General features: G+C 38.0%; 1 protein-coding gene across 1 annotated transcript in view; it reads left to right on the top strand.

Annotated features, from left to right (window-relative positions):
• Positions 1-76: 76 nt before the first annotated feature.
• SLC36A4 (solute carrier family 36 (proton/amino acid symporter), member 4) overlaps positions 77-24,820 on the top strand; it is a 56,879-nt gene continuing 32,135 nt past the window's right edge. Inside the window, exons 1-6 of the mRNA XM_006897181.1 lie at positions 77-128; positions 8,383-8,506; positions 10,025-10,115; positions 13,484-13,572; positions 16,170-16,265; positions 20,533-20,617. Of these exons, the coding sequence (XP_006897243.1) occupies positions 77-128; positions 8,383-8,506; positions 10,025-10,115; positions 13,484-13,572; positions 16,170-16,265; positions 20,533-20,617 (537 nt within the window). The remainder of the gene's footprint in view (positions 129-8,382; positions 8,507-10,024; positions 10,116-13,483; positions 13,573-16,169; positions 16,266-20,532; positions 20,618-24,820) is intronic.

Here is a 24,820-nt window from a genome sequence, read left to right on the forward strand (position 1 = left end):
CGGCGCACGGCTTGGGAGGGGTCACGCAGCGCGGGAGGCGAGCGCCCCGGAGCGGCGTCCTGGAGACCCCCGAGAGATGGAAGCGGCGGCGCCGGCGGCGGCCGAAGCACCGGGATGCGAAGAGCTAGGTGGGTGTTGGCGTGTGGGCTGTGGCGCGACGCCGACGTTGGCTTCGGGGATGAGCTCCCGCGGGATGCGCCCCGAGCGCCGGGCGACGCTGGGGAGGCGGATGCGGGCGGCGGGCCCCGCGCCACGCCGACCGCCGGTCAAGTTCCTGCTCCGTCCACCAGGATGGCCGCGCTGCGGTTTCTCTTCCTTTCCTCTGTGAGCCTGGCACGAGTTTGAGTTTCAAACCCAGGGAGCCATCCTCCCCAAACCCTGTAGGATGAGCTTTGGCGCTCGCTGACCAACTTCCCTGGGGTCAGCGTCCACCAGGAACTGGCTGTGTGCCCTGAGAACCTGGTAGGGGTGGAAAACAAGGGAGGCTGCAGAGGACATCAGAGTGCGTGTGTCTGCTGTGTGTTGTGTGGCCATGCCAAAGGCTAGCGAGCCTTTGCACCTTGACCTCCCCACTGATGCTTAAAGAAGTTGCCTTTGTTTTCCCTTTCAAACGCGGAAACCCCCTTGAGTGCCCAGATGAATCCTCAGTTTACCCGAAGTGTGAGAAGCAGGACGCCTTGACCAGCCCGAGCAAGAGATACCTCACTTGACAAAGTTTGTCTTCTCCGCTTTTTTGACACTGGAGAAAGTTTGTAAATTATTTCCCTCTGTAAAGAGGAAGACATAAGTAAGGATCAGGGCAATGAAATTATCCTTGTCCAGTGTTAGACACTGGGCTTAGAAATTATTTTCGTTGATGTTAAATGTTATAATTATTGAGAAAGAGAGATTCTTTTTTTTTTTTTTTTTTTTTTTGAGAAAGAGATTCTTTTAAATACAATCCGTGTAAATAACTAGTAGGCTGGAGTTCCTGTAATATTATGCAGGGTCTTTTGTAGTTTATTTTTTCTTTCCAAGTCACAGTAATGATAAAAATAATAAACTTTGACATTTGTTGTAGAAGATCAAGGAGTGTAGTCTTCAACATCAAGAAAACAAAGATTCTCACCATTTGGCCAGTTGTCAGCTTCATAATGGACAGAGAAGAGATTGAGATTGTTAACAACTTTAGCTTGCTTGATTCCACAATCAGCAGTCTTAGCACCAGCAGTCCGGAAATCAAAAGATGAATTGAGAAAGTCTGCTGTCAGGACACCTCTCTAGAGTACTGAAGAGGAGCATTGTCAGTGTGGAGACTAAGATATGCCTCATCCAAGACATGGTCTTCACAGTTACATGCTATGCATCAGAGAGCTGGACAGTAACTAAGAATAACAGAAGAATCAATGCCTTTGAGTTGTGGTTCTGGAGAAGAGTTTTAAACATAACCGTGGACTTCCAAGAGAACTAACCGGTCTGTCCTAGAGAGGATGAAACCAAGCCGCTCCCTAGAGGGAAGGATTTTGAAACTCTGTCTCACTCTTTTTTTTTTTTTTTTTTGTCTCACTCTTTAGGCACATGGCCAAGAGGGACCAGTCCTTGAGAAGGACATCATCCTTGGGAGGGTGGAGGGACAATGAAGCAGACAGAGACCCGAGATGAGATGGATAGACTCAGTGACTGGAGAGATAGGCTTAGGTCCTTCTGTCAGACAGTTGAGATTGGCTCAGGATAGGGTAGAGTTCAGAGCTAATGTATATAGGGTCGTTATGAGTCACAGGTGACTCAATCGCACACAGCAACAACATGTTAAACAGTGTGCTCAGTGCTTTACATATATATTGTCTAATTTACTTCCAACATTCCTATGAGTTGTGTGCTATTATTATCCCCATTTTATTGATATAGTAGTTGTAAGCTCAGTAGTGGCAGAGCCAGGTGTGAACACATTTTTGTGTGACTCAGTTGTTAATTCATTAGTACCCTTTCTTAGGAGCTAAGGGAACTCTGATGGCCTGGAGGGGAAGGACTTGAACTGCCAACCCGAAGACAGGAGGTTTGAATCTACCAGCAGCAGCCCCATGGGAGAAAGGTGGGCTGTCTCTGCCTGTGGGATTTACAGCCTCTGAAACCCACTGGAGGGTATGCTTTGAATCAGTTCCGGTTCAGTGGCAGTTAACAACTTAGGAAGTATACGGGATAAAAGTGTTACCAAGTGTTGCTGGTAGGAGCAGAATAATATGTTTATTTTAAATAAATATTTAAATAATATATATCTGCATGTTTTTGTATGCTCTTGAGTCAGAACTGACTCATAGCTCCTGTGAGTTTTCAGAGGCGGTAAATTGTAAGAGAGGAGTTTGTCCACCCTTTTCCTGTGGAGCAACTGGTAGATTTGAACCACTTGCCTTGGAGATTGTAATCCAGCTTCTTACCACTAGCCCACCAGCTCTTTCTATATATTTATATAAGGTCTATTTATTTTTGTTTTATACCTATCTCCTTTGACCCAGCAACTCTACTTTTAGAAATAATTCTCAAGGAAATAAATCATATAAACAATTGTTTATATCAAGATATGATCATGACAGCATTTATTTTGAGGTTTTTTTATTATTTCTTTTTAAAAAAATTTATTGGTTGCGTGCATACAAGGTGTATTTATAGAAAAGTTGCTAGTTAAAAGCTCATTTACAGGAAATTGGTTAGTTAAGTGTTGGGTACAGTGTATGGGAAGATGTCTCCTTGTTCTGTTCTGACGACTGCCTCTTGATCCAAGTATAGGTATAGGTTTCGCATTAGCATAATCAAATGTTCTGGAATTCCCATTCTTTTCAGAGTTAGCCATAGCTGCTTGTGCTGTTTGTGAGTTCTCCTCTGTCATAGTATTGCTAGGAGTCAGAAATGCCTTGAAGGCAGGTGAAAAGTGATTAATGATGGAGAGGTTAAGATATTGATTCTCTTAAACTGTAAATTAGCTTATGAACACTTTTTTAATAAGTGGGAACCTGTTGAGGTCTTGTTATTTTCTCAGACCCAAAAATGAATAGTTAACTCTTGGCATCTCATGTCTAAGTGGTGAATTATAGATTTAGATAAAGTTGTCAACATTATGCTATTTAAAAACCAAACAATTTCTGCTTTTTTTGAAAAAAAAAAAACTGAACAAAATGTGATTTTTAAAATATTGCTATTGTAAGTTATAAAAGTTTTTTATTCACTTTTTAATTGCATTTTCACAGACGCTTAAAGATACTTAGGATTTCACTGTCCAGTTATATCCTTTTAACTTCTTCATGTCAGGCATATTTCATTTCTGTTTAGTTCTGCATTTCTAGTAAATGTTTTAAACATGATTGCAATCATACTTTGAATATACAGTTTTCACTCCTACTCAGCATATGATACATTTTCTCTCAGCTTTGAAACTATAATTGATAAATGGAATATGCCGTATTTAGTAGGCTCATTTCCTGATTGTTGCACATTTAGAGTGTTTCCAAATTTTTAGCATACACAATGTTTTCAGTTCATGTGTGTGGTCAGAGACTATTTCTCCATAGACTAGTTAGTCTGCTAAGTGAAAGACTTTAAATATGTTTCTATTTTAATGTCATTTTTCTTTTTTTACCTGGAGGTAGGAATTTTAGTTATGATAATTGAGGTTAGAGAGTATGCAAGCATTGCTTAATTTAAACACTGCTATTTGCACATACCAGTAAATCTCTAATTTTTAGATTAATTTTTCTACTTGTAAATTGAAATGCTTATGTTTTAAGTAGTCTGAGAACCATTGTTTGATACTGTTTTTTATAAGGCATCATCAGTGCTTAACTATGGGCATTCTACTTCTACCTAATTTACAACCTTTGAAAGTCTACTAAGAGATTCTGACTCGATAATAGTAAGAGTTAAAGTGATCATATAGGATGAGTGCACTTGTGGCACAGTGGTCAGAGTTTGACTGCTTCCTGAAAGACAATCCAGATGGACCCAGCAGTTCTCTTGGAGAGACTGGCAAAATACACTCATTAATGATTACCAGAAATGCCCTGTCAGTGAGTGGATTCCAACTCAGGCAATCCTCCATTGATGTCTGAGGCTTTAAATCTTTATGGGAGGGGACTGCCCTTCTTTCTCCAATGGGGTGGATGGTAGATGCAGACTGACAACCTTTCAGTTACCAGCCAAACAGAATTTAGGCAATATTCTACCAAGACCCCTTTCCTGTAAAGATTGTTGTTGTCAGGTGCTATCATTTGACTACAATTCATAGCAACCCTGTGAACAATGAACCTGAACCTGGCCCTATCTTAAACCATTCTTACCATCTCAGACACACTTGAGCCCATTGTTACCATCACTGTGTCAGTCCATCTTGTTGAGGGTCTCCTTCTCCTACGCTGACCTTTCCACGCATGATGTCCTTCTTTTAAGGACTGACGACTCCAAACATCATGCCTAAGGTATATGAGATGAATCCTTACCATCCATACTTCCAAGGAGGATCTTGGCCGCACTTTTTTGGAGATAACACTTGTTTGTTCTTTTGGCAGTCCATGGGATATTCAGTACTCTTCTCCACAGTTTAAAGGTTCTTTTGCCATCTTTAGTCATTGTCTAACTTTTATATAAACAGCAAGTTATAAAAAATACTGTGGCTTGGATCAAATACACCTTAGTCTTTAAATTGACGTCTTTGCTCTTTAGCACTTTGGAGAGGTCCCTGATGTCAGATTTTCCCAATGTGACACGTCTTTGGATTTCTGAACTGCTATAATAACAAGAAGAGTGGGTGTAAGATGAAATCATTGAAAAGATCAACCTTTTTTTCATCTTTTGTGATGTTATCTACTGACCGACGGTGAAAATTTTCCTTTTCTTGTTGTTGAAATATAATCCATACTGAAGATCAGGCCTGATTAGATGGGAGATTGCCTGGGAATATTGGCTGCTGGAGGATTTTTCAAAGCCACCTTCCAGGAGGGCTCTTTCTCCTGTAAAGATTGTTGTTATGTACCATCAAATTGGAACTGACTCAGCTGGCCCTCCAGAGCTCCCTAGAGATTTGTTGTTGTTTGTTGTTAAGTGCCATCGAGTCGCAGGCGACTCATAAGTGACCCTATGAAGGAGAGTCCTCGACGCTTGAGTGCCTTTCATCCTCTCTCCAGGTTCATAGGGTTTCCAGAGGCAAGTTATTATAGAAGTGGATGCCACTCCTCCTTCCAACCCTGGAGATTACTGCCTAGAAAATCCAGTGAGGCAGCTATATGCTGTCATATGGGTTTGCTACAATAGAAATGGACTTAGTAGCGTCTAGCAACAATAATAATCACAGCACTTGGATCAAAATGACAATAAGACACTAAAAAAAAAAAAAGGTTTTGTGTAGTATTAGTATATTGTAAAATAGCACATCAGCAGAGAACTGCCAGAATGTTTGATGGATCTTAGCTGAAAGCAGGGAATACCAGAGAAATGTATATCTGTGTTTCATCGACTATGCAAAGGCGTTTGACTGTGTGGATCATAACAAACTGTGGCTGACTCTGAGAAGAAAGGGAATCCCAGAACACTGGATTGTGCTAATGCGAAACATAAACTTGGACCAAGAGGCAGTCATTACAACAGAGCAAGGAAACACTGCATGGTTCAAAATTGGGAAGGGATGTGTCCTCTCTCCATACATTTTCAACCTGTATGCAGAACAGATTATCCAGGAGGCTGGGCTCTATGAGGAGAAATTTGGTGTTAGGATTGGTGGAAGATCTATCAACAGTCAGCATTATGCACATGGCACAACCCTGATTGCTGAAACTGAGGAGGATCTGAAGCACTTGCTGCAGAGGGTCAAGGACTGCAGCCTTCAATATGAATTGAGGCTCTATGTCAAGAAGACAAAGATTCTCAGCACTGGACCAATTGGCAGCATCAGGATGGATGGTGAAGAGATTGAGATTGTTCACAACTTTAGTTTGCTTGGCTCCACAGTCAGCATTCGGCACCAGTGGCCAGGAAATTAAAAGACCTATTATGATGGGAAAGTCTGCTGTTAGGGACCTCTCCAAAGTACTGAAGAGCAATGGTGTCTCTCTGGAGACTTAAGGTGCATCTGATACAGGCCATGGTCTTTGCAATCACTTGTTATGCATCAGAGTTTTGTACAATGACTGAGGAGGATAGAAGGAGAATTGATGCCTTTGAACTATGGTGCTGGAGAAGAGTATTGAGGGTACCATGGACTGCTAGGAAAACACACAGATTCATCCTGGAAAGGGTTAAACCAGGCGGCTCCTTGGAGGCAAGGATTCTGAGGCTTTGTCTAACATACTTTGGACATGTTGTAAGGAGGGATTGATCCTTGGAGAGGGACATCATGCTTGGGAGGATGGAAGGACAGCGCAGGAAGGGAAGGCCCTGTATGAGGTGGATTGATTCAGTGACTGGGGTAATCGGGATGGGAGTGTCAGAGATAGTGCAATTGGCACAGGACAAAGCAGAGTTTAAGACTATTGTACATAGGGTCGCTATGAGTCGCAGGCAACTCGATGGCACATAACAACAACATTTTATTTTTAGATGATGGTTCGTATTTTATTCCACATACTCTTTACGCTGAAAAAGTCTTTATTCTGCTGAGTTTTTAAGTATCTCTTTTACCAATCTGTTTTATTCTGGGCCTTATTACCCATTGATTGTGTCAGTCCACCTCATCCAGGGTCTTCCTCTCCAGTTCTGTCCCTTGACCTCTTTAAGCTTGTTGTCCTTCTTCAAGGACTGCTCCCTCCTGGCTACAGGCCCAATATGTATGAGACAGAGCCTCGGAATCCTTGACTCCAACGAGCAGCTTGGTTTCACCCTTTCCAGGACAGACCTGTTAGTTTTTTTGGCACTTCATGGTATGTTAAGTACTGTTACCCAGCACCACAATTCAATTGAGGGTTAATTAGAAAAGCTTCTGGAATGTTATTTTTTTTTAAGGTTTTAAGGTGAGAAATGTGGCAAAGTGAAGCAAGGAAAGCTATTTTTTACAGATTGTTAACTTTTCTAAGACTACATAGCATTGAGAGAAAGGATTTCAGACAAAATAGGTGAAAGTTGCAAAAGGCATTTGACTGTGTGGATTATAACAAGTTACGGTTAATACTGAGAAAAATGGGAATCCCAGGGTACTTAATTATGCTCATGGGAAACCTATACCTAGACCAAAAGGCTGTTGTGTGAACAGAACAAAGGAACAGGACTGTATTCTCTCTCCATTCCTATTTAATCTGAATGCTGAACAGATTATTCAAGAAGCTGGACTCTATGAAGAATGTGGCATCAAAATTGGAGGAAGATGCATCAATAACCTGTGTTATGCAGATGCTACAACCTTGCTTGCTGAAAGCAAGGACTTGAAACATTTGTTGCAGGAGATCAAAAAATACAGTCTTCAGTATTGCATCTGAATGTCAAGAAAACAAAAATTCTTACCTCTGGACCACAATACGCAACAACATGATAGATGGAGGAAAGATTGAAACTAAATAGCTTCATCATACTTGGAACCATAATCATCATTCTTGGTACTAGCAGTCAGGAAATCAGGAGACATATTTTACTGGGAAAGTATGAAGTCAGGGATCTTTCCAAATTATTGAGGAGCATTGATGTCAGTTTGGGGACTAGGGTACATCTCATTCAGGCTGTGGTCTTTCTGATCACTTGCTTTGCATCTGAGAGCTGAACAGTGAATAAAGATGACAGAAGAAGAATTGATGCCTTTGAGCTGTGGTTTTGGAGAAGAGTACTGAATATTCCATGGACTACCAAAAGAACAGATATCTTGGATAAAGTGTAGCCAGAGTGCTCCTTGGAGGCAAAGATGATAAAGCTTCACCTCACATACTTTGGATAGAGGGCCTATTCCTTGGAGAGAAACATCATGCTTGGAAAGGCAAAAGATCAGCAAAGGAGAAGAAGACCAGGTGGATTGACAAAGTGACTGCTGCAGTGGGCTCTGTTGTGTCAGGAAGTGTGAGGATGCCATAGGATAGAACAGGGTTCAGTTCTGTTCATAGGGTTGCATGGGTTGGTTTTGACTTGAAGGCACTTAACAACAACTAGAAACCAGTACTACAAATTTCAAACTTAATGAGGTAACTACAAATAAGGCAAAGGAGAACAACTTTCGCATAGCTTTTTGCTTTGCATTTGTTAGTACACACAGACTAGGCAATAGACAAGTCTGCTTATTTCTTTTTCAAGTATACTGAAAGTTATTAATGTGCATTAATTTAAGATAGAAGTAGTAAAGATAGGAGATATTTGTAATGCATCTAAATTACACCACCTTTATCCCAATTTTTAAAAACTGTCCTAAGTACTTACTTTTTTTTTTGTTTTGTTTTCTTTTTAAAGATATGGAGGTAATGAGACCTTTGATAAATGAGCAGAATTTTGATGGCACGTCAGACGAAGAACATGAACAGGAGCTCCTTCCTGTTCAGAAGCATTACCAACTTGATGACCAGCAGGGCATTTCGTAAGTATTAGAGTGTGCCTCTCTTTTTACCTATTTTTTTAAGACATATGTATAAGGAGATGTACTTTACTAGGAACAACAGACATTACAAAGATGAGTATGACCTAGTCTCTGCTTTCAAGGAGTTTATCTGTTCAGCATTCAAGAACAAGTACTTAAAATGTTTAAGTTACAGAGCAGTATGTAGAATTACTACAGTGTTTTAAAAAAGCAAATGGTGTGACTCTTGAAAGAAGGGAAATCTGATTGAGTGGAATAAGAATATTAAGTGATTTTTTTAAAGTGGTTTAAATTTAGACAGTGGGAAGCAGTAAATAGTTCTTTGGGCTGAGAGCATAATGTGAAAAGAAGTCATGTAAGTAAGTAGTATAACTTTTAAAAATCTCCACTTTTTTTATGATTAATAGGCTTGAATGCATTTTAATCTAATAATAAGCTGGTGATTAAAACTGTTGCTTAGTTTAATTCATTATAACTATATATTGACGGCACATAACAACAACATACATATACACACACACACACACACACATACACACACAAAAAATAAATTTTATGCAAGCACTTTTGTGTCATAACTTGAAAGGCTGCAGTATTCTTGGTCAAGAGATCACTTTCCAATGCCTCTTGGAAATGTAGATCAAATCTCTTAGGAAGATCATGTTGTAACAAATTAATTAGCGATCCAGCTGTTCCGCTACTTGGAATATACCCGGAGAAAATGAGAACTGAGGCATAAACTGAGATTTGTACACCAGTGTCCATAGCAGCATTATTTACTATCACAAGAATATGGAAATAGCCCAAATGTCCAACTACAAATGAATGTATTGAGAAATTATAGTATGTTCACACAGTGGAATACTGTGCAGCATACAGGAGCAATTATTTTGTAAATTATTACCTAACTTTGTAGGGACTGCAAATTATTATGCTGAGTGATCTAACTTGGTCCTACAAGGATAAATATCATATAAAACCATTATAGTAGAATGAGTATAAGGATCCAAGAGGAGTAGGAGAGGTTGACAGCAGAGGGATGTGGGGTTGTACAATTTGATGGCTGGGAGGGTGAGAGAAATTGAAAGAATTTGTTCTTGAAAACAATGTATTTGAATTTTGTAAATAAACTAGTAGAGAATTTTAAAAAATTAACATTTTACCAAATGATACATGAAAGTTTTAAAGTTTTTTTATTGTTTAATTTCATCTAAGATTGATAATCATAGATCAAATATGCTTAGTACCTTCATTATAGAGTAATTTACATATCTTAGTTATGAATGACTTTGTTTTTACTAATTTACTATGTTTAAACACTTTTAAATCTCCACACTAATCCTCTGTATCCTACAATTAAGGGGCAGAATTGGCGCTTCCAATCTAATGGCTGAATGGAAATGTTAATGTGATTGCTTGCCTAAATGAGTTTTTCAGTTGCCTTTTAGTGTTAACACCATAGTCATATGATTAATAGATTCAAAAACATTGAAATATTTTTTAACTTTTATTTTTCAGATTTATGCAGACTCTTATGCATCTCCTTAAAGGAAATATTGGAACTGGACTTTTAGGACTTCCATTGGCAATAAAAAATGCAGGCATAGTGGTAAGACTTATCTTGTAATCAATCTCTAGTCAAGGTGTAGTTAGCAGTCTGCAAACATTTCCCTACGGGCTGACATCTGTTCTAGCTTTAGATGTTTGGTCAGTGTAAAGCTTGATCAGTTGACAACTAAAAAATCATTGACCTGTCTTATTTTAAAACTGCACAAATTATGATAGTAATGTCCAGGAAAAATGAGAATTACTCTGTGTCTGCTAAAATACTGATTTGTAATACATTTTGACAAAAAAAAATTGAAATAGAATTTGATTTGCTCACACATGGTTAATATCTTTTTATTTTAGATTTTCAGAGACTTAAGCAATATACTAATTTTACCAATACACTTCTGGCCAAGATCATGTCAAACCTTTTGCTATCTGGTTGACTTCTTCATGACTTCACGCATTATAGAGTAGGACTTACTCCATAGGATGTCTTTGACTGCATTCTTAATGGGATCACATACTAGGCCTTTCTAGCTCCTTCCAGCAGATTCTTCTCTGGGGCAGGTGGGTGGTTGTGCCATTTCACTCTCATTGTTGGGAGTTGAAACTAACTCATAACTGACACTCCATTGGTTTTCCAAGGCTAAAAATTAAATGGAATGAGACTACTCATCTTTTTCTCTGAGAGCTCCTGGTAGATTCTAACCACCAAAGAGATGTGACATTTGAGTTTGCAGTGCAACTCCTTACATAATAGGCATCTAGAACTACTTCTTTTCCCCATGGACCGTGTTACTGTTATGTGCTGTCTAGTTGGAATAGGCTTATAGCTGACACTCCCATGGGTTTTAGAGACAGTAAATCACACAGGAAGAGATTACCTATGTTTCTGTCAGGGAGCAGCTAGAAACTGTTTGCCTTCGGTTGGCAGTGTAACTCCTTACCACTAGGCTACCAGAGCTGTGGGCTGTGTTGTTAGGTGCCATTGAGTTGAGTATAACTCATAGTGACCTTACCAAAAACAGATCTGAATCCTGTCCCATCTTGTGCCAACTTCACAATCTCTGACGTACTCAAGCCCATTGTCATTGTGTCAGTCCTCCTGGTTGAGGTTCTTCTTCTCTTTTATCGTCCCCTTACTTTTCCAATCATGTTATGCTCAAAAAATTAGCCTGTCCTAGCAACATGACCGAAGTGTGTGAGACAAAGCTTGGCCATCCTTGCCTTCAGGGAGCAATCTGGCTACACTTTCTCTGAGACAGATCTGCTTGTTCTTTTGGCATCATACACGGTTGGTTTTAGGTACTGTCAAGTTGGCTTTGCCTCACAGTGACCCTAAATACAGAATGAAACTGCCTGCTCTTGTCCCATTCTTAAAATCGCCCCTGTGCTTAAGCCCACTGTTCTGGTGACTGTCAGTCACTTATAGAAAATACATCCTTAAAAATATACTTATAACAAATCTTATTTTTATTTTGAAATGTTAGTGTTCAGACTCAATAATATACGTAGTTTTTCGCTTCAACAGAGAATAGTGTAAAAAGGCCTAATAATATCTTTGAAAACAAATGTTTACAGTATACTTCTAGAAAACTATCATAAATGGAGAGACTTCACTACAAAATAATGAAATTATATTTGACCTTTTCTTACTTGAAAAGTTTTTGTAAACTTACTTTCAAATCCCATTTTTCTTATTGTTTCTTTATTTTGTCTTCCCTTACTTAGAATCTAGAACATCTGATTGGGAATTCAGAGGAACAATATGGACAATTTAAATTTTTCTGATTGTCAAACTTTGGCAGTCAGTATTTTAGATGTATCTTGTTAATCAAGTCACTGCAGTTTTAGTAAATAAATATTTGAAAATGTTTAGTAAATATTTGAAATTTTTTAGAAGTTGATTGGTTTTTTTAGTTGTGGTTTTATTTAAAATTCACAGAGCAAGTTCCTGTGTGTTCAACCACTGTAACATTGCATTTCCTAACAGTTACAGTTTCCCCTCTGTGACAGCACTCTTCTGGCCTTCTCCCTGTGTTCTCTGTATCTGTTTATGCTCTCTTGCTTCTTCCTGCTTCAGAGCTATGTTTTTGGGGAAAATGCTGCCCCCTTTCGTCTCATATTACTCTGAGGAATACATTCCTTAGGATTTATTATTTCCTTTATAGCCTGTTGTTTAGGTGCAGGGTGATCACTCGAGGTGGGTCCAGTTTCATGTTTGAAGAGTGTAAAAGCCTCTGTCTCAGGAATCCCACTAGCCTCTGTCAAACCAGTAAATCTGTTTCATGTAGTTCTATTAGCATATTAAATGTTAGAATAAGTTTAAACTTAATACTTATGAATCTGCCCCCAATAACTGTAACAGATCTTGTTTACAATCAGCTTTTGTAGGCAAACAGGATCTGGGGGGTGAGCCTTTGCATGTAAAAGTTGGTTGGGCCCTCAGGCCTCCAGCCTAGAATGTTGTTTTAAGTGGGGCAAAACTTGGTCTGTCAATTTGCTATACTGTGATTACTTGGGGTTGCTGTGATACTGAAACCTTTTTCACTGGTGTGTCAGATTCCAAAAGAGTTACCCATAGTGGACAGGTTTTGGTGGAGCTCCCTGATTAAGACAGAATAGGAAGAGTGTGGATCTACTTCCTAAATAAAAAACTTTGGAAAACCCTTTGAACACTAAACAAAGAGGATAGTTATAGTAGTGTCGTGGTAGAGCCCAGATTGGAAGTCAGTTGAAATGAAGAAAATCAATACATGATGTTGGGAACGGTGGAGGTGAGGCAAATGAGAGGAAGGCCCTCAACCAGGTGGATTGACACGGTGACTACTGCAATGGGCTCTTGTGTGTCAGGAAATGTGAGGATGGTACAGGACAGGTTCAGATCTTTTGTTCATAGAGTCACTAAGAGTCATATTTGACTCCATGGCACCTAACAAAAACAACAATAGAAAGACTGATTGCTTTACTTTTATATTTACTTCCAAGCACAGTTCAGTGCCTAACAAATAATGTCTAGAAGAGTGGACTGACCACAAGACTAGTTTGATTTTTAGTAATTAGGATATTATTTACGGTTGCATATAATTATAGTGGTGAAATACTGATAGTCACAGACTTGCTGTCTGTCATTAAATGCAATATTGTTACTATTCAACTTTGTTGTGTGTTTGTAAACTACATTTTATGGGTTTATGTAGCCAGGTTGATTGAATTATATGGAATCCCATGTGGTTTTCTTAAATACTGCATAAAATTCTTCTTTTATTTAAATTTGTTAATTTTCTTTATGACAAGAACTTTAAACATTTTGTTCAACAAATAATCACTGAAAGTAAGTAATTCATTGTCTTACTGTTTTTGTGGCAATTAAATTTTTATAAAACTCAAATATTTCACCCTTGCATTCTAATTTCTTCTCCACAGCTTGGACCAATCAGCCTTGTGTTTATAGGAATTATTTCTGTTCATTGTATGCACATATTGGTACGTTGCAGTCACTTTCTATGTCAGAGGTAAATGTGGATTTGTTAAGTCTATTTCTTTAAAGCGATTTCTTTTAAAGCATCACATAATCCTAATTTCCACTCTGCTTTGCAATTAGAAAGGCATCCTGGTGGCATGGTGGGTTACGTGTTGGTCTGCTAACCAGAATTTTGGGTTGGAACTCAGCAGTTGTGCCCTGGGAAAAAGAAAAGACCGTCTACTTTGTAAAGCTGTATGTCCTCAGAAGTCTTCCAGGACAGTTCTGCTCTATCCCTCACTGCCGTTGAGTTGTACAGTGAGTCATAGCGAGTCTCCATAGGGTTTCTAAGGCTGTGAATCTTAACAGGAGGAGACTTTTTTCCTTCCATGGAGCCAGTAGAAAATTCAAACTATTAGAGACATTCAGCCTTTTTTTTAGTTAGTAGCACAAAATGCTATGGACTGTATTACCAGGATTCCCTCAGTTCTGTTGGATTGTTACAAGTTAACAATTGAGTTGATGTCAGTTGGTTTGCTTTCTTGGTTGCCTTAAGTTTTCTGTAATTTATTATGTAGATAAGTCTTAAGATAATAAATGTGGAGAAGGAAAATACTACATATGATTTAAATCTAGTCAGAATCTACTTCTTTTCAAGACATGGTCTTAATAGTAAAATGGATTATTTTAGATATCATAAATGAAAAAAATTTAAAAAGATACATGGGAGAACTGGCAGCAGGCTGACTTTTTTTTATTAGTACATAATGTACTAATAGTTTAATAGTACGTAATAGTATTTTGATGTATGGGCTGATAGAAAATAAAATATTATTATTATTATTATTTCTTCATCTGTACCATGATTTACTTATACAGTAATTATTATCTATCAGCCATGTATCTTAACTTTTTTCATTTATGATAACTAAAATAATAGAACATAAAAGTACCACAAATTATCCTTTGATACTTAGTGCAAATGTTTTCAAAATCTACCAAAGAAAGCTTATTTATTTTTATGATTATACTCTATGATCAGTTAGTGACGTAAGCAAAAAATACTTAATCTAAATTACCATTTATAAAAATACGGAAATATATATACACTAATCTTCCAACACAGTATTACAATTTAGATTATCACCACCCTGACTAAAGAGTTCAATTTTTTTTTAAGAGTTCAAATTTTTAAAATTAAGAATGTTTAAACCCAGAAAAAATCTTATTCTTAGTATTTTGGACTGAACAACTTTCATTTTCCATGTTAACTGAGATTCCTTTGTATTTATTAGTAACTAGGTATGAAGAAAATGAAGTCACAAAAGATACTTTTCTGAGGGAAAGACTAGATTATTTTAATATTCAGGAGACAATTATTATTGTCTCAATTTTAACAAGTATGAGTCCCTTTGTGAGTCTTTGATTTATCAGCTCAATAAAGAGCTATGATAGGAAAAATCACAGGGCTAAAAACCACCTGCACAGCACAGCTGTACACATTCTATTGCCCTACAGTTCCCTCACCAAATGGTCTCTACTCATTTAACAGGACATTGCTCCTTTCCCACTCTGTGAGGTTTTAATGGTTCAAAGTACAGGCCTCTGAGAGATTCTGCTTTCAAAGTATTAAAACATAATTTAATAGACTTGGCAGCAAGACAAAATGAACAAGATTTACTTGCTTTATGAGCTATAATATGGGGGAAATCCCCAAATTCTAGAATAGAAATCAGAAGATTCAGACATCTGGATCCTGAACAAAGTTGCTTACCATTCTGGGCTTCAGTCTCTTATAAGTGAAAAAACAAGGGAGTTAATCTTGGATAAATTACACAGTCCTTGTCAAAGCTGTACAACGGATTAACTTTATGTGTAGGATACTGCCTATTCTAGTAGATCAGTACTAATCTTGATTTTAAAAAAAAATATTATTAAAACTTTGTACAACTCATTTGTTTCCTCTAAAAAATAATATATACTTGGAGAAAAAATAGAGCAAATGGGGAAATAATACCTATTTCATGCAACTGTTTAGAGTGTTAAATGGTGTAGTTTATCTGACAGCCTTTTGTAAAGACTTTTACAGAGAAAATAACAATATTTTATCATGCTCTTCTACAAACTGAATAATTTAAATGTGAGCATGTAACTTGTTCTTTCAGGTAACTGAAATCTTTAAATCAATGTGTCCCAGACACTAGATTAGATTTTATGAGGTCTGTGTGGTTGTTATTGTTGTGTACCATCAAGTCATAACCTAATCAAAGCTGACCCTCCGGTGAGTTTTTAGAGACTGTCATTGCCCATCTTTCTCCTGTGAAATAGCTGAAGGATTTGAGCTATGTACCCTTGGGTTTGCACTACAACTCCTTGCCACTTAGTCACCAGAGCTCCATGAAGATTATAGATACATGAGTTTTGGCAGGAAAAAACCCAGATAACACAATTTAAGATTTTTATGATACATACTTTAGAAAGGTGTGTGTATGTGTGTGTGTGTGTGTATATATATATATATATATATTTTAAAAAGTCCTTTGTCCTTCAGTATCCTTACATTCAATCATTATTATTTGCTTACTGTCCTTTTCAAGGACTTCTTTGAAGTTCCATTTTAATATTTGCTATGTATATCATTAAATACAGGTTTAAAAAATCAACCCTAGGCTATAGTGATACTGTGAGTTTTGCTATGGAAGTGAGCCCATGGGGTTGTCTTCAGAAGCAAGCAGCGTGGGGAAGGTAAGTTGTCACTATACTGTGAATGTCTCATCTGGTTTTCAAGATAGTATTAATTTCCAAAATTTAATTTGACAAGCTGTGCAATTAATATGATGAAGTTGAGGAATAAACATAGCTATTACAGTTGGACAAACTTGGGTTAAAGTATCACCTACCTATTTGCAGACTTATGATCTTGGTCAAATTATTATTTTACTTTGGCTTTTATTGTTGTAAATGGAAAAAAGTTAGGAAAGGGATATAACAATACTCATCATAGGATTATTATGATAGATTAAAGAACATTTATACAACATTAGGTCAATCAATAGATACCTTAAAACAAAAGAAGGAAAAAAGCAAGAAAGAGGTGATCTGATTATTTCAGATAAATTTTCAGGCTTATGGACTACCTTAAAGTCTGCCTGTGTTTTTCTGTAACTCTACATCATTATTATTTAAGTATAACTCTATCATTGGTTGTTGTTATGTGCTGTTGAGTCAACCATGACTCGTAGCAATTCTATAAACAGTGGCTCTGAACCCTGCCATATCCTGGACCTGCTTCACCATTCCAACACTTGACCACCTTGCTGTAGTCACTGTGTCCATCCTTCTCATCCAGTGGCTTCCTCTTCTGTACTGACCCTCACACTTTCAATCATGATGTCCTGCTCCAACAAGGACTGATCCTTCCTGACAAGGTGCCCAGAGTATGTGAGACAGAGTTTCAAAATCCTTGTCTCTGAGATGCAGTAGGTTTCACCCTCCTCAGGACAGACATGTGTGTTCCCTGGCAGTCTATGTCATTGGTAGACAGGGTTAATGAAAAGCACGTGACTAGTCAAACCCGTTATCACTGAGCCACTTCTTTTATATTTACGGTGTATTTACACATTTTTTTGGCTGACAAAGAGGAATTTCATGAAATAACATATAAGCAAGAGCCTATAGTGATGAAGGAAGAAGTTCAAGTTGCTCTGAAGGAATTGGCAAAAAACAGGCTCCAGGAGTTGACACCATACCAATTGATTTATTTCAACAAACAGACGCTGCCCTGGATGTGCTCACTAAGTTATGCCAAGAAATCTGGAGGACAGACAGCTGGCCAACTGACTGGAAAAGATTGATATTTGTTCCCATTCCAAAGAAAGGTGACCCAACAGAGTGTGGAAATTATCGAACAGTATCATTAATATCACATGCAAGCAAGATTCTGCTGAAGATTATCCAAAAACATTTGGAACAATATGTCAACAGAGAACTTCCAGATGTGCAGGCTGGATTTAGAAGAGGTGGATATTACAGCTAATGTTAGATGGATCTTGGCAGAAAGCAGAGAATACCGGAAGAATGTCATCTGTGTTTCATTGACTATGCAAAGGCTTTTGACTGTGTGGATCACAGCAAGCTATGGCTGACTCTGAGAAGAATGGGAATCCGAGAATATTTGATTGTGCTAATGCGAAACTTGTACTTGGACCAAGAGGCAGTCATCAGAACAGAGCAGGGAGACACTACATGGTTCAAAATCAAGAAGGGGGTCCTTCAGGAATGTATTTTGTCTCCATACCTTTTCAGTCTGTATGCAGAACAGGTCATCTGAGACTCTGGGCTGTATGAGGTGGAATGTGGCATCAGGATTGGCAGAAGAATTGTCAACAACCTGCGTTATGCAGATGACACAACCCTGCTCGCTGAAACTGAGGAGGCCCTGAAGCGCTTGCTGCAGAAGGACAAGGATTGCAGCCTTCAATATGGATTTAAGCTCAACATCAAGAAAACAAAGATTCTCACCACTGGGCCAGTAGGCAGCATCAGTATGGATGGTGAAGAGATTGGGATAGTTACCAGTTTTAGTTTACTTGGCTCCACAAGAGTCAACACTCTTGCTAACAGCAGCCAGGAAATCAGGAGATGAATTGCATTAGGAAAGTCAGCTGTGAGGGACCTCTCAAGAGTACTGAAGAGCAAGGACAACAGGCTGGAGACTAAGGTGCACCTGATCCAGACTATAGTCTTCACAATTACGTGCTATGCATCAGAAAGTTGGACAGTGAATAGGAATTATAGAAAGAGAATTGATGCCTTTGAGTTGTGGTGCTGGAGAAGAATGTTGAATATACTATGGACTGCTAGGAGAACAAACAGGTCCTGGAGAGGGTGAAGCCAGAATGTTCCCTGGAGTCAAGGATTCTGAAATTTCGTCTGTCATACTTTGGGCATGTTGCAAGGAGGGACTGGTCCTTGGAGAGGGACATCATGTTTGGGAGAGTGGAGGGACGGTGCAGGAGAGGAAGATCCTCGATGAGATGGATCGATTCTGTGAGTGGAGTGGTGGGAATGAGTGTGTTTGAGACGGCGAGGTTGGCACAGGATAGAACGGCATTTAGATCTTTTGTGCATAGGGTCGCTGTGAGTCGTAAGCGACTCAATGGCACATAACAACAGCAACATACAATCATTCATTCAAATGTTGTTGTTTCATGCGTGTATGTTGTATTTTTTACAATCTTTCATTTACATTTTGTTCACGTATATTGTGAGGTTTTACCCCTTACGATCATCTTACTTAAAACTAGATTTGTGAATGTAAGCCAGCTATTCATGCTTCATTCCGCACTATCCCTATTTTAGCCAGTTTCTGATTGCCCATACCTATCAAGCGAGTCTTTGTTGTTACTGTTGTTGTGTACCATCGAGTTGGAACTGCTCCTAGCTGACCCTCCAGTGGGTTTTCAGAGGTAGTTAATCGCACGAGAGGAGATTGCCCGTCCGTGTTCGTCAGAGCAGCTGGTGGATTCAAACCACATGACTTCAGGATTGTAGCAAAGATTCTTACCACATGCTTGTCTCTTTTGCTGAACAGTCTTCTGTTCATATGCAAAGTCCAGAGAAAGCCATCAGATTGCAACAGTCAACACTAGCTCACAGCGTGGATCATCTCTCCATCTGATTGGGTTCTTGTCATCCTCAGCCATTTGTGGCTAGGTTCCAATGAGCATCAGCCGCAAACTCAGGAGTCCACACTTCTGTGTTCCAGACCTGTCAGTCCCTTCATTCAGCCTTAGCCTCCATGTGGGGCCAAGTCATTGAGCCACTTTTGAATCCCATCTTGTCTCTCCTTTTGTCCTAAAGAGAGCTTAATCTATTTTTTTTTATCATGAAAAATGGCTTTTGACCATTTTGAAATGGGCAGAATGAATTTTGAAAGGACACTAAAATTAAAGGTAGGTGAAGAAATAATAAAAATCTAAAGTGCCAGATATCAAAGAAAAGATTTGTATCAGGGTACCAAGATAACTTACAAATAAGAACTCTGAAGGCTTAGAGAATAGAAGCATTATGACAATATGACAAGAGTGAAGGTGAAGCAAGGCCCTTCCAGTTTCAGCTGAGAGGAAGAGAATCTATATTTGTAGATTAGATAGTTTGACAGCTTGACTTTAAGGTCATAAAAAAGAATAAAGTAGCTTGCTTTTGTCACTCATTCTCAGAATAAAATGGAGAAGTCTGTGCTATGTATTCATAGCAGGAAAGCACATGTGTAACTCGCTAAATCTTCACAACCAAATAATGCTAAATTGACTGATGCCTCTGATGTTATCTTTTTCCTACATTATTTTACATAGCATAAATTTTTTAGAGTATCTCATTAAAAAATAACAAAATACTACTGAAGAAATGTCTGGTAATATTCTTTGGACCATGTTCCTTGGTCTGTCCTATTCCATTTTCTTACTAGTAATCGAGTAGTAAAGAGCATGTTCATCATATTTGAGAAATGACATGAGATTAGAGAGATGAGGAATATACTGGATTAATCAGAATGCAATCTTGAGAAATGAGAGAAATAGCCTTACTCTAAAAGATGAAATGTTTTATGAAACCATTTAACATAGCCATGATGAATGAGTGAAAATCTTGCCTTTTAATTTAACAAAACATCCTTTTGCTTTGTAATAATTCTAGTAGTCTGTTATTGTTGTTGACTGCTTTTGAGTTGAGCATGACTCACAGCAACCCTATGAACAAAAGACCTGAAGCCCCTCTACCACTATCAACATTTATCAAAGTTCATAGAGTGTCTGGAGGCATGTTGTTTAGGAAGTGGATAAAAAATGTGGATCTTTGTAGAAAATACATATTTTAAAGGGTTTTCTTATTCTAGGGAAAGGAAAAGGATATATACCATTATATGATTTTTTAAGACATTAATAAGAGAAATGAAATATATTGAAAATTCACTAGTCCTTATTGATACTTACTCATGTGTATCTTTTTTCAGAAGTGTGGTTGACTTTTTTCTGGTGATAACACAGCTGGGATTCTGTAGTGTTTATATTGTGTTCTTAGCTGAAAATGTGAAGCAAGTGAGTATTGTCCTGTTATTACAATGACTTTCTTTTCATGCCTTACCTGGGGTATTCTCTTTCCTCAGTGGAACCATGTTTGAATACAAAAGCCTGTTCTTTTCATAGATGGTGATCATTTGTATATGAAGACGTCCCTTCCATCTTTTCTCTTGTAAGCTGATTTCTGCTGTTATCATTGATTTTATTGACCTTGCCATATCAATAATTCCTGCTCTTTCAAATCAGACCCAAATGTAATTTTCTAATTTTTAAATGCTTGAAATTTAGATCTCAAAAGCAAGTAGACATGATATTTGAGAATATATTCTTTATGTCAGTATACTTAAAAGAAATTCTTAAGACTTCAGCCTGCAGCCTAAAAAGGGAAATAAAAATGAGAGCAGTACTAAAATGGTATGCTGCTGCTGTTAAAAATGATACCAAGAGACCAACAGCCTATTTTGGCAGGTAAAACAACTGAAGTCAAAGCTCCTCCAGTTAAAATATTGCCCAAACACTTTTTTTGTGGGGGTAACAGATTGTTTTTATTAAGTTATTCTCTCTTTTTCTTTAATGATTATTTTCATCAACAACTTTATCATCCATATGTGTATAGTGCAATAGTAAGCACGATGCATAGTAAAGTACAGTGCTGATCTCTGGCTCTTTTCATGTGAAATGGTGATGTGAACACATTTTCAAAAGAACCTATATGTAACAATATATAAGTAAATATTTGACTCATAGTATGATTCATTTTGTATGTAGAGCAAAGGTTGACACAATTTTCTGTAAAGAGGCAGGTGGCAAATATTTTCAGCTTTGTAGGTATTGTGGTCTCTGATGCAACTGTTCACCTCAGTCATAGATATTAATAAATGAATGTTGTTGTTAGGTGCCCTCAAGTCAAGTACAACTCATAGCCATGCTATGAACGTAGCTATATTACAGTATATTACAGTAAAATTTTATTTATAAGCAGTGATAGACTGGATGTGATTTGTATAGTTGAGATGATTCCTGTATTTTCTATTTGAGCCACTAGCTTAGAATTTTAACATTTGAAGGACCCATCTAATTTAGCCCTCTTTTATGAATTACAGAGTTCTCTTTAAGAACCATACCTAGTTAGTTACCAGAGTTTGTATTTCCAGTTTTCTTTGTAGTTTACTATGTATATTCCCTTAGTCCCATCATCTGGGAAAGTTTTGTTTGTATCTGGAAAAGTTCAGCATCCAACTTAAATGCCCTCTAGTCTGTGAAACCTTCTTTAACTGGCATTTCTACCTCTTCCTAATCCCTTTCCAGAACCTATTTTTTTTTCCTTTTTTTCCCCAGAACCTATTGATTCTTTATCTGTAGTGCTTAAAAACAGCCCTGATCATTCTTGATTAGCATTAATTTAAAAGTTAAATTTCCCACTAAATTGCATGCCCATGAAGGAACTGACTACATATTTTGTATTCTCTTGGCACCTAGGGGAGCCTGGCATATATTCGTTACTAGGGTTTTCAGTAGTTACTGAACTGGAAGGGAAATTAATCCACTGGACTTCTGTTATGTGCCATTGGGTTGGAACGAACTCATAGCTGACCCCTCAGTGGGTTTTCAGCAGCAGAAAATAGAACAAGAGGAGATTGTCAATCCTTCTGCCATGGAGCAGCTGGTGGATGTGAACCATCTTTGAGGTTGCAACACAGCTCATTACCACTAGGCCATCAGAGACCCCTATTCACTAGACTGGGAAGGATTATTTCTTTTTATTCAGACAATTCTTGAACTTAGTCTTTTATCTGGTATATTGAACAAATGCGTAATACTTTTTTTGTCCAGATGGTTTTAACTTTTCTACTTGATTTCTCCTCTGTCACTTTCTTTGCTTTCCTCCTGTCCAAATTTCCTATCTCCATTTTATCTCTTGTTTATAGTTCGTTATCTCATGGTGATGGTTTTAGTTTGGTTTCTCATACTCATAACTATATTTTTTTTCCTTTCTGCTTCTATAAAAGGTAGGATGACAAATGTTAGCGTTATGACTGTTGGCATTTCTAGCCGAGGTATTCTTAGATACTGTCTAGATCATAGAGTCTCACTCAGTCAACTCTGTTTTCTTCTTCAAGTCTTATCTTACATCTGTCTCCATATTATCCTCCTTCCAAACTATCTTTTCTTCTCTTTTCCTTGATACTCGTAAACCAATTCTGATACAAGCTTTTCTGGAAGAAAAAAAAAAATCATCTCAACTATATCCCTTCCTTTATGTACAGATATTCCCTTAAATACAGTATTACTGTAAATAAAGCAAATAACTAGTAGGATTAAGTAGAGAGGAAGCAGGCAAAAGAAAAAAGAAAGACTAGCAAGCAATTAAGAGTTAATTAGCATAAATTAGTCTGTTCGTGCTTTTGTATTTATCAAAATAAAGCTTCAGTGATTTCACTAGCATTACCCGTTATGAATGATGTGCATTTGATACTGTATCTGTGTTTAATCTCATAAATAGCATGTCCCTAAGACTCTTGCCATAGAGTCATAGCATTTTACAAGTCCTTTATTTACACAGAAGACAATGGGAATGATGCCTTTGGGAGTTGTACACCCCGATAATACTGTTGTCTTTTTATTGTTTCCTTAGAGCTGCTGATATGCCTATGAATTTATGACTGATGCTAATAATGCCTTATAGTCTTAATTTATATAGCTTTACCATAAATCATTTAATCTTTAGAACTATTCTGTGAAGTAAGTACTATGCTCACTATATGAATGAGGAAACTGAGTCTCACAAAGCATGAGTAATGTGTTGTCCTGTGCCACGTACAACTGAGCTGAAACTTTGGTCTCTACCATATATGTTTATTGTTCATCCCTAGGGAGGATATAGTTTTGTTCTAGTTGTGTGTGTGTTATGTTTGATATAAGCAAGAAAACCCAGTTCATTGCCATCCAGTGGGAAATGACTACCAGCTGACCCTGCATTGAGTTTCTAAGGCTGAAATCACACAGGAGGAGTGGCCCATCTTTCTCCTTTGGAGCTGCTGGGGGATTTGAACTGTTAGAGAGGCATGACCTTTGGGCTAGCAGCACACCTCTCCATGGACTATAGTGCTGGGATAAAAGAAATGCCTATAAGCTTAGGATTAGCAACTTTTCCTGTGAAATACTATGTTCCAAAGTTAAAAGGAGAAGTTTAACTCATCTACACACACCCTGAGCAGATCAGTTAGGAAGAATGATTTTTCTGGGAGATGAGAATGCTTCACGAAGGAGAAAGAAATAGTAAAGTACTTATGATGTGGACCAAGGGGAATAGGAAAAGAACTCCAGTTGCAGCTTAAGAAATCAAAGTTGAACTCATGCCCTGAGTGTAGAGAGAGATGATTGCTGAAGCCATGAAACCGGATATTCACTCTTTAAGCAGAGGTGTTCTCTTTCATTTGATACAGAAGTACCTAATAGGATATATGCTGGCTGATTAAGCCATGTCAGTTGCTACTACATGTAGTTAAAAATGTTACCACATTAATATATGTGAAATTGAAGGTGCAGTATTTCATCAACCCAGAGAATCAAGGGTCTAGTTGCCAAGCATATGTAGAATGCTTTTGCTTCTCAACTGGCCACATGACTTTTCTTCATCTCATTAAGCCAGGACAGACAATTCTAGGGGAACCATAAGTTCATTGTCATCAAATTGAACCAACTCTTACCTGGCCCTCCAGCAGATTTTCTGGAGAACATAAATGATGTGAAAGGAGATTGCCCATCTCCCCCTCTTGGAACTGCTGGTGGATTTGAATTGCCCAAGAGATGCTGCCTTTCTGTCAGCTGTCCAAATTCCTGTTGGGTATACTACTGCAAGAGCTCCCTCAAACATCCCTCTAGATTCTAGAACTTAGTGTTCCCTGTGATTCTTGACCATCGTGATTCTGGTAGCTCCTTTCTCTGTTCTAAGATAAGATAGTCTTGAAAATTCTAGCTAGATGCAACAGTGTACATGAATGTGTTAAAGGGATATTACAGTAAAAGGGATAAAAATGTAGTGATGGCAATGACCTTGGACTTCAAAGTCAGACAATCAGAGTTGGTATTAAACATTGGGCAAGACCATCTTAACCCTGGTCAAGCCTCAGTTTCCTTATTTGTAAAAGGAGAATAATAACAAAATCTTCCCTAGCTTACCATTAAACTTGAGGTTGAGTTTACCAAAAGTGTGACAAC

The sequence above is a fragment of the Elephantulus edwardii genome, unplaced genomic scaffold (genome assembly GCF_000299155.1).
Source record: "Elephantulus edwardii isolate Elephantulus edwardi_28Jun2011 unplaced genomic scaffold, EleEdw1.0 scaffold00203, whole genome shotgun sequence".
Classification (NCBI taxonomy): domain Eukaryota; kingdom Metazoa; phylum Chordata; class Mammalia; order Macroscelidea; family Macroscelididae; genus Elephantulus; species Elephantulus edwardii.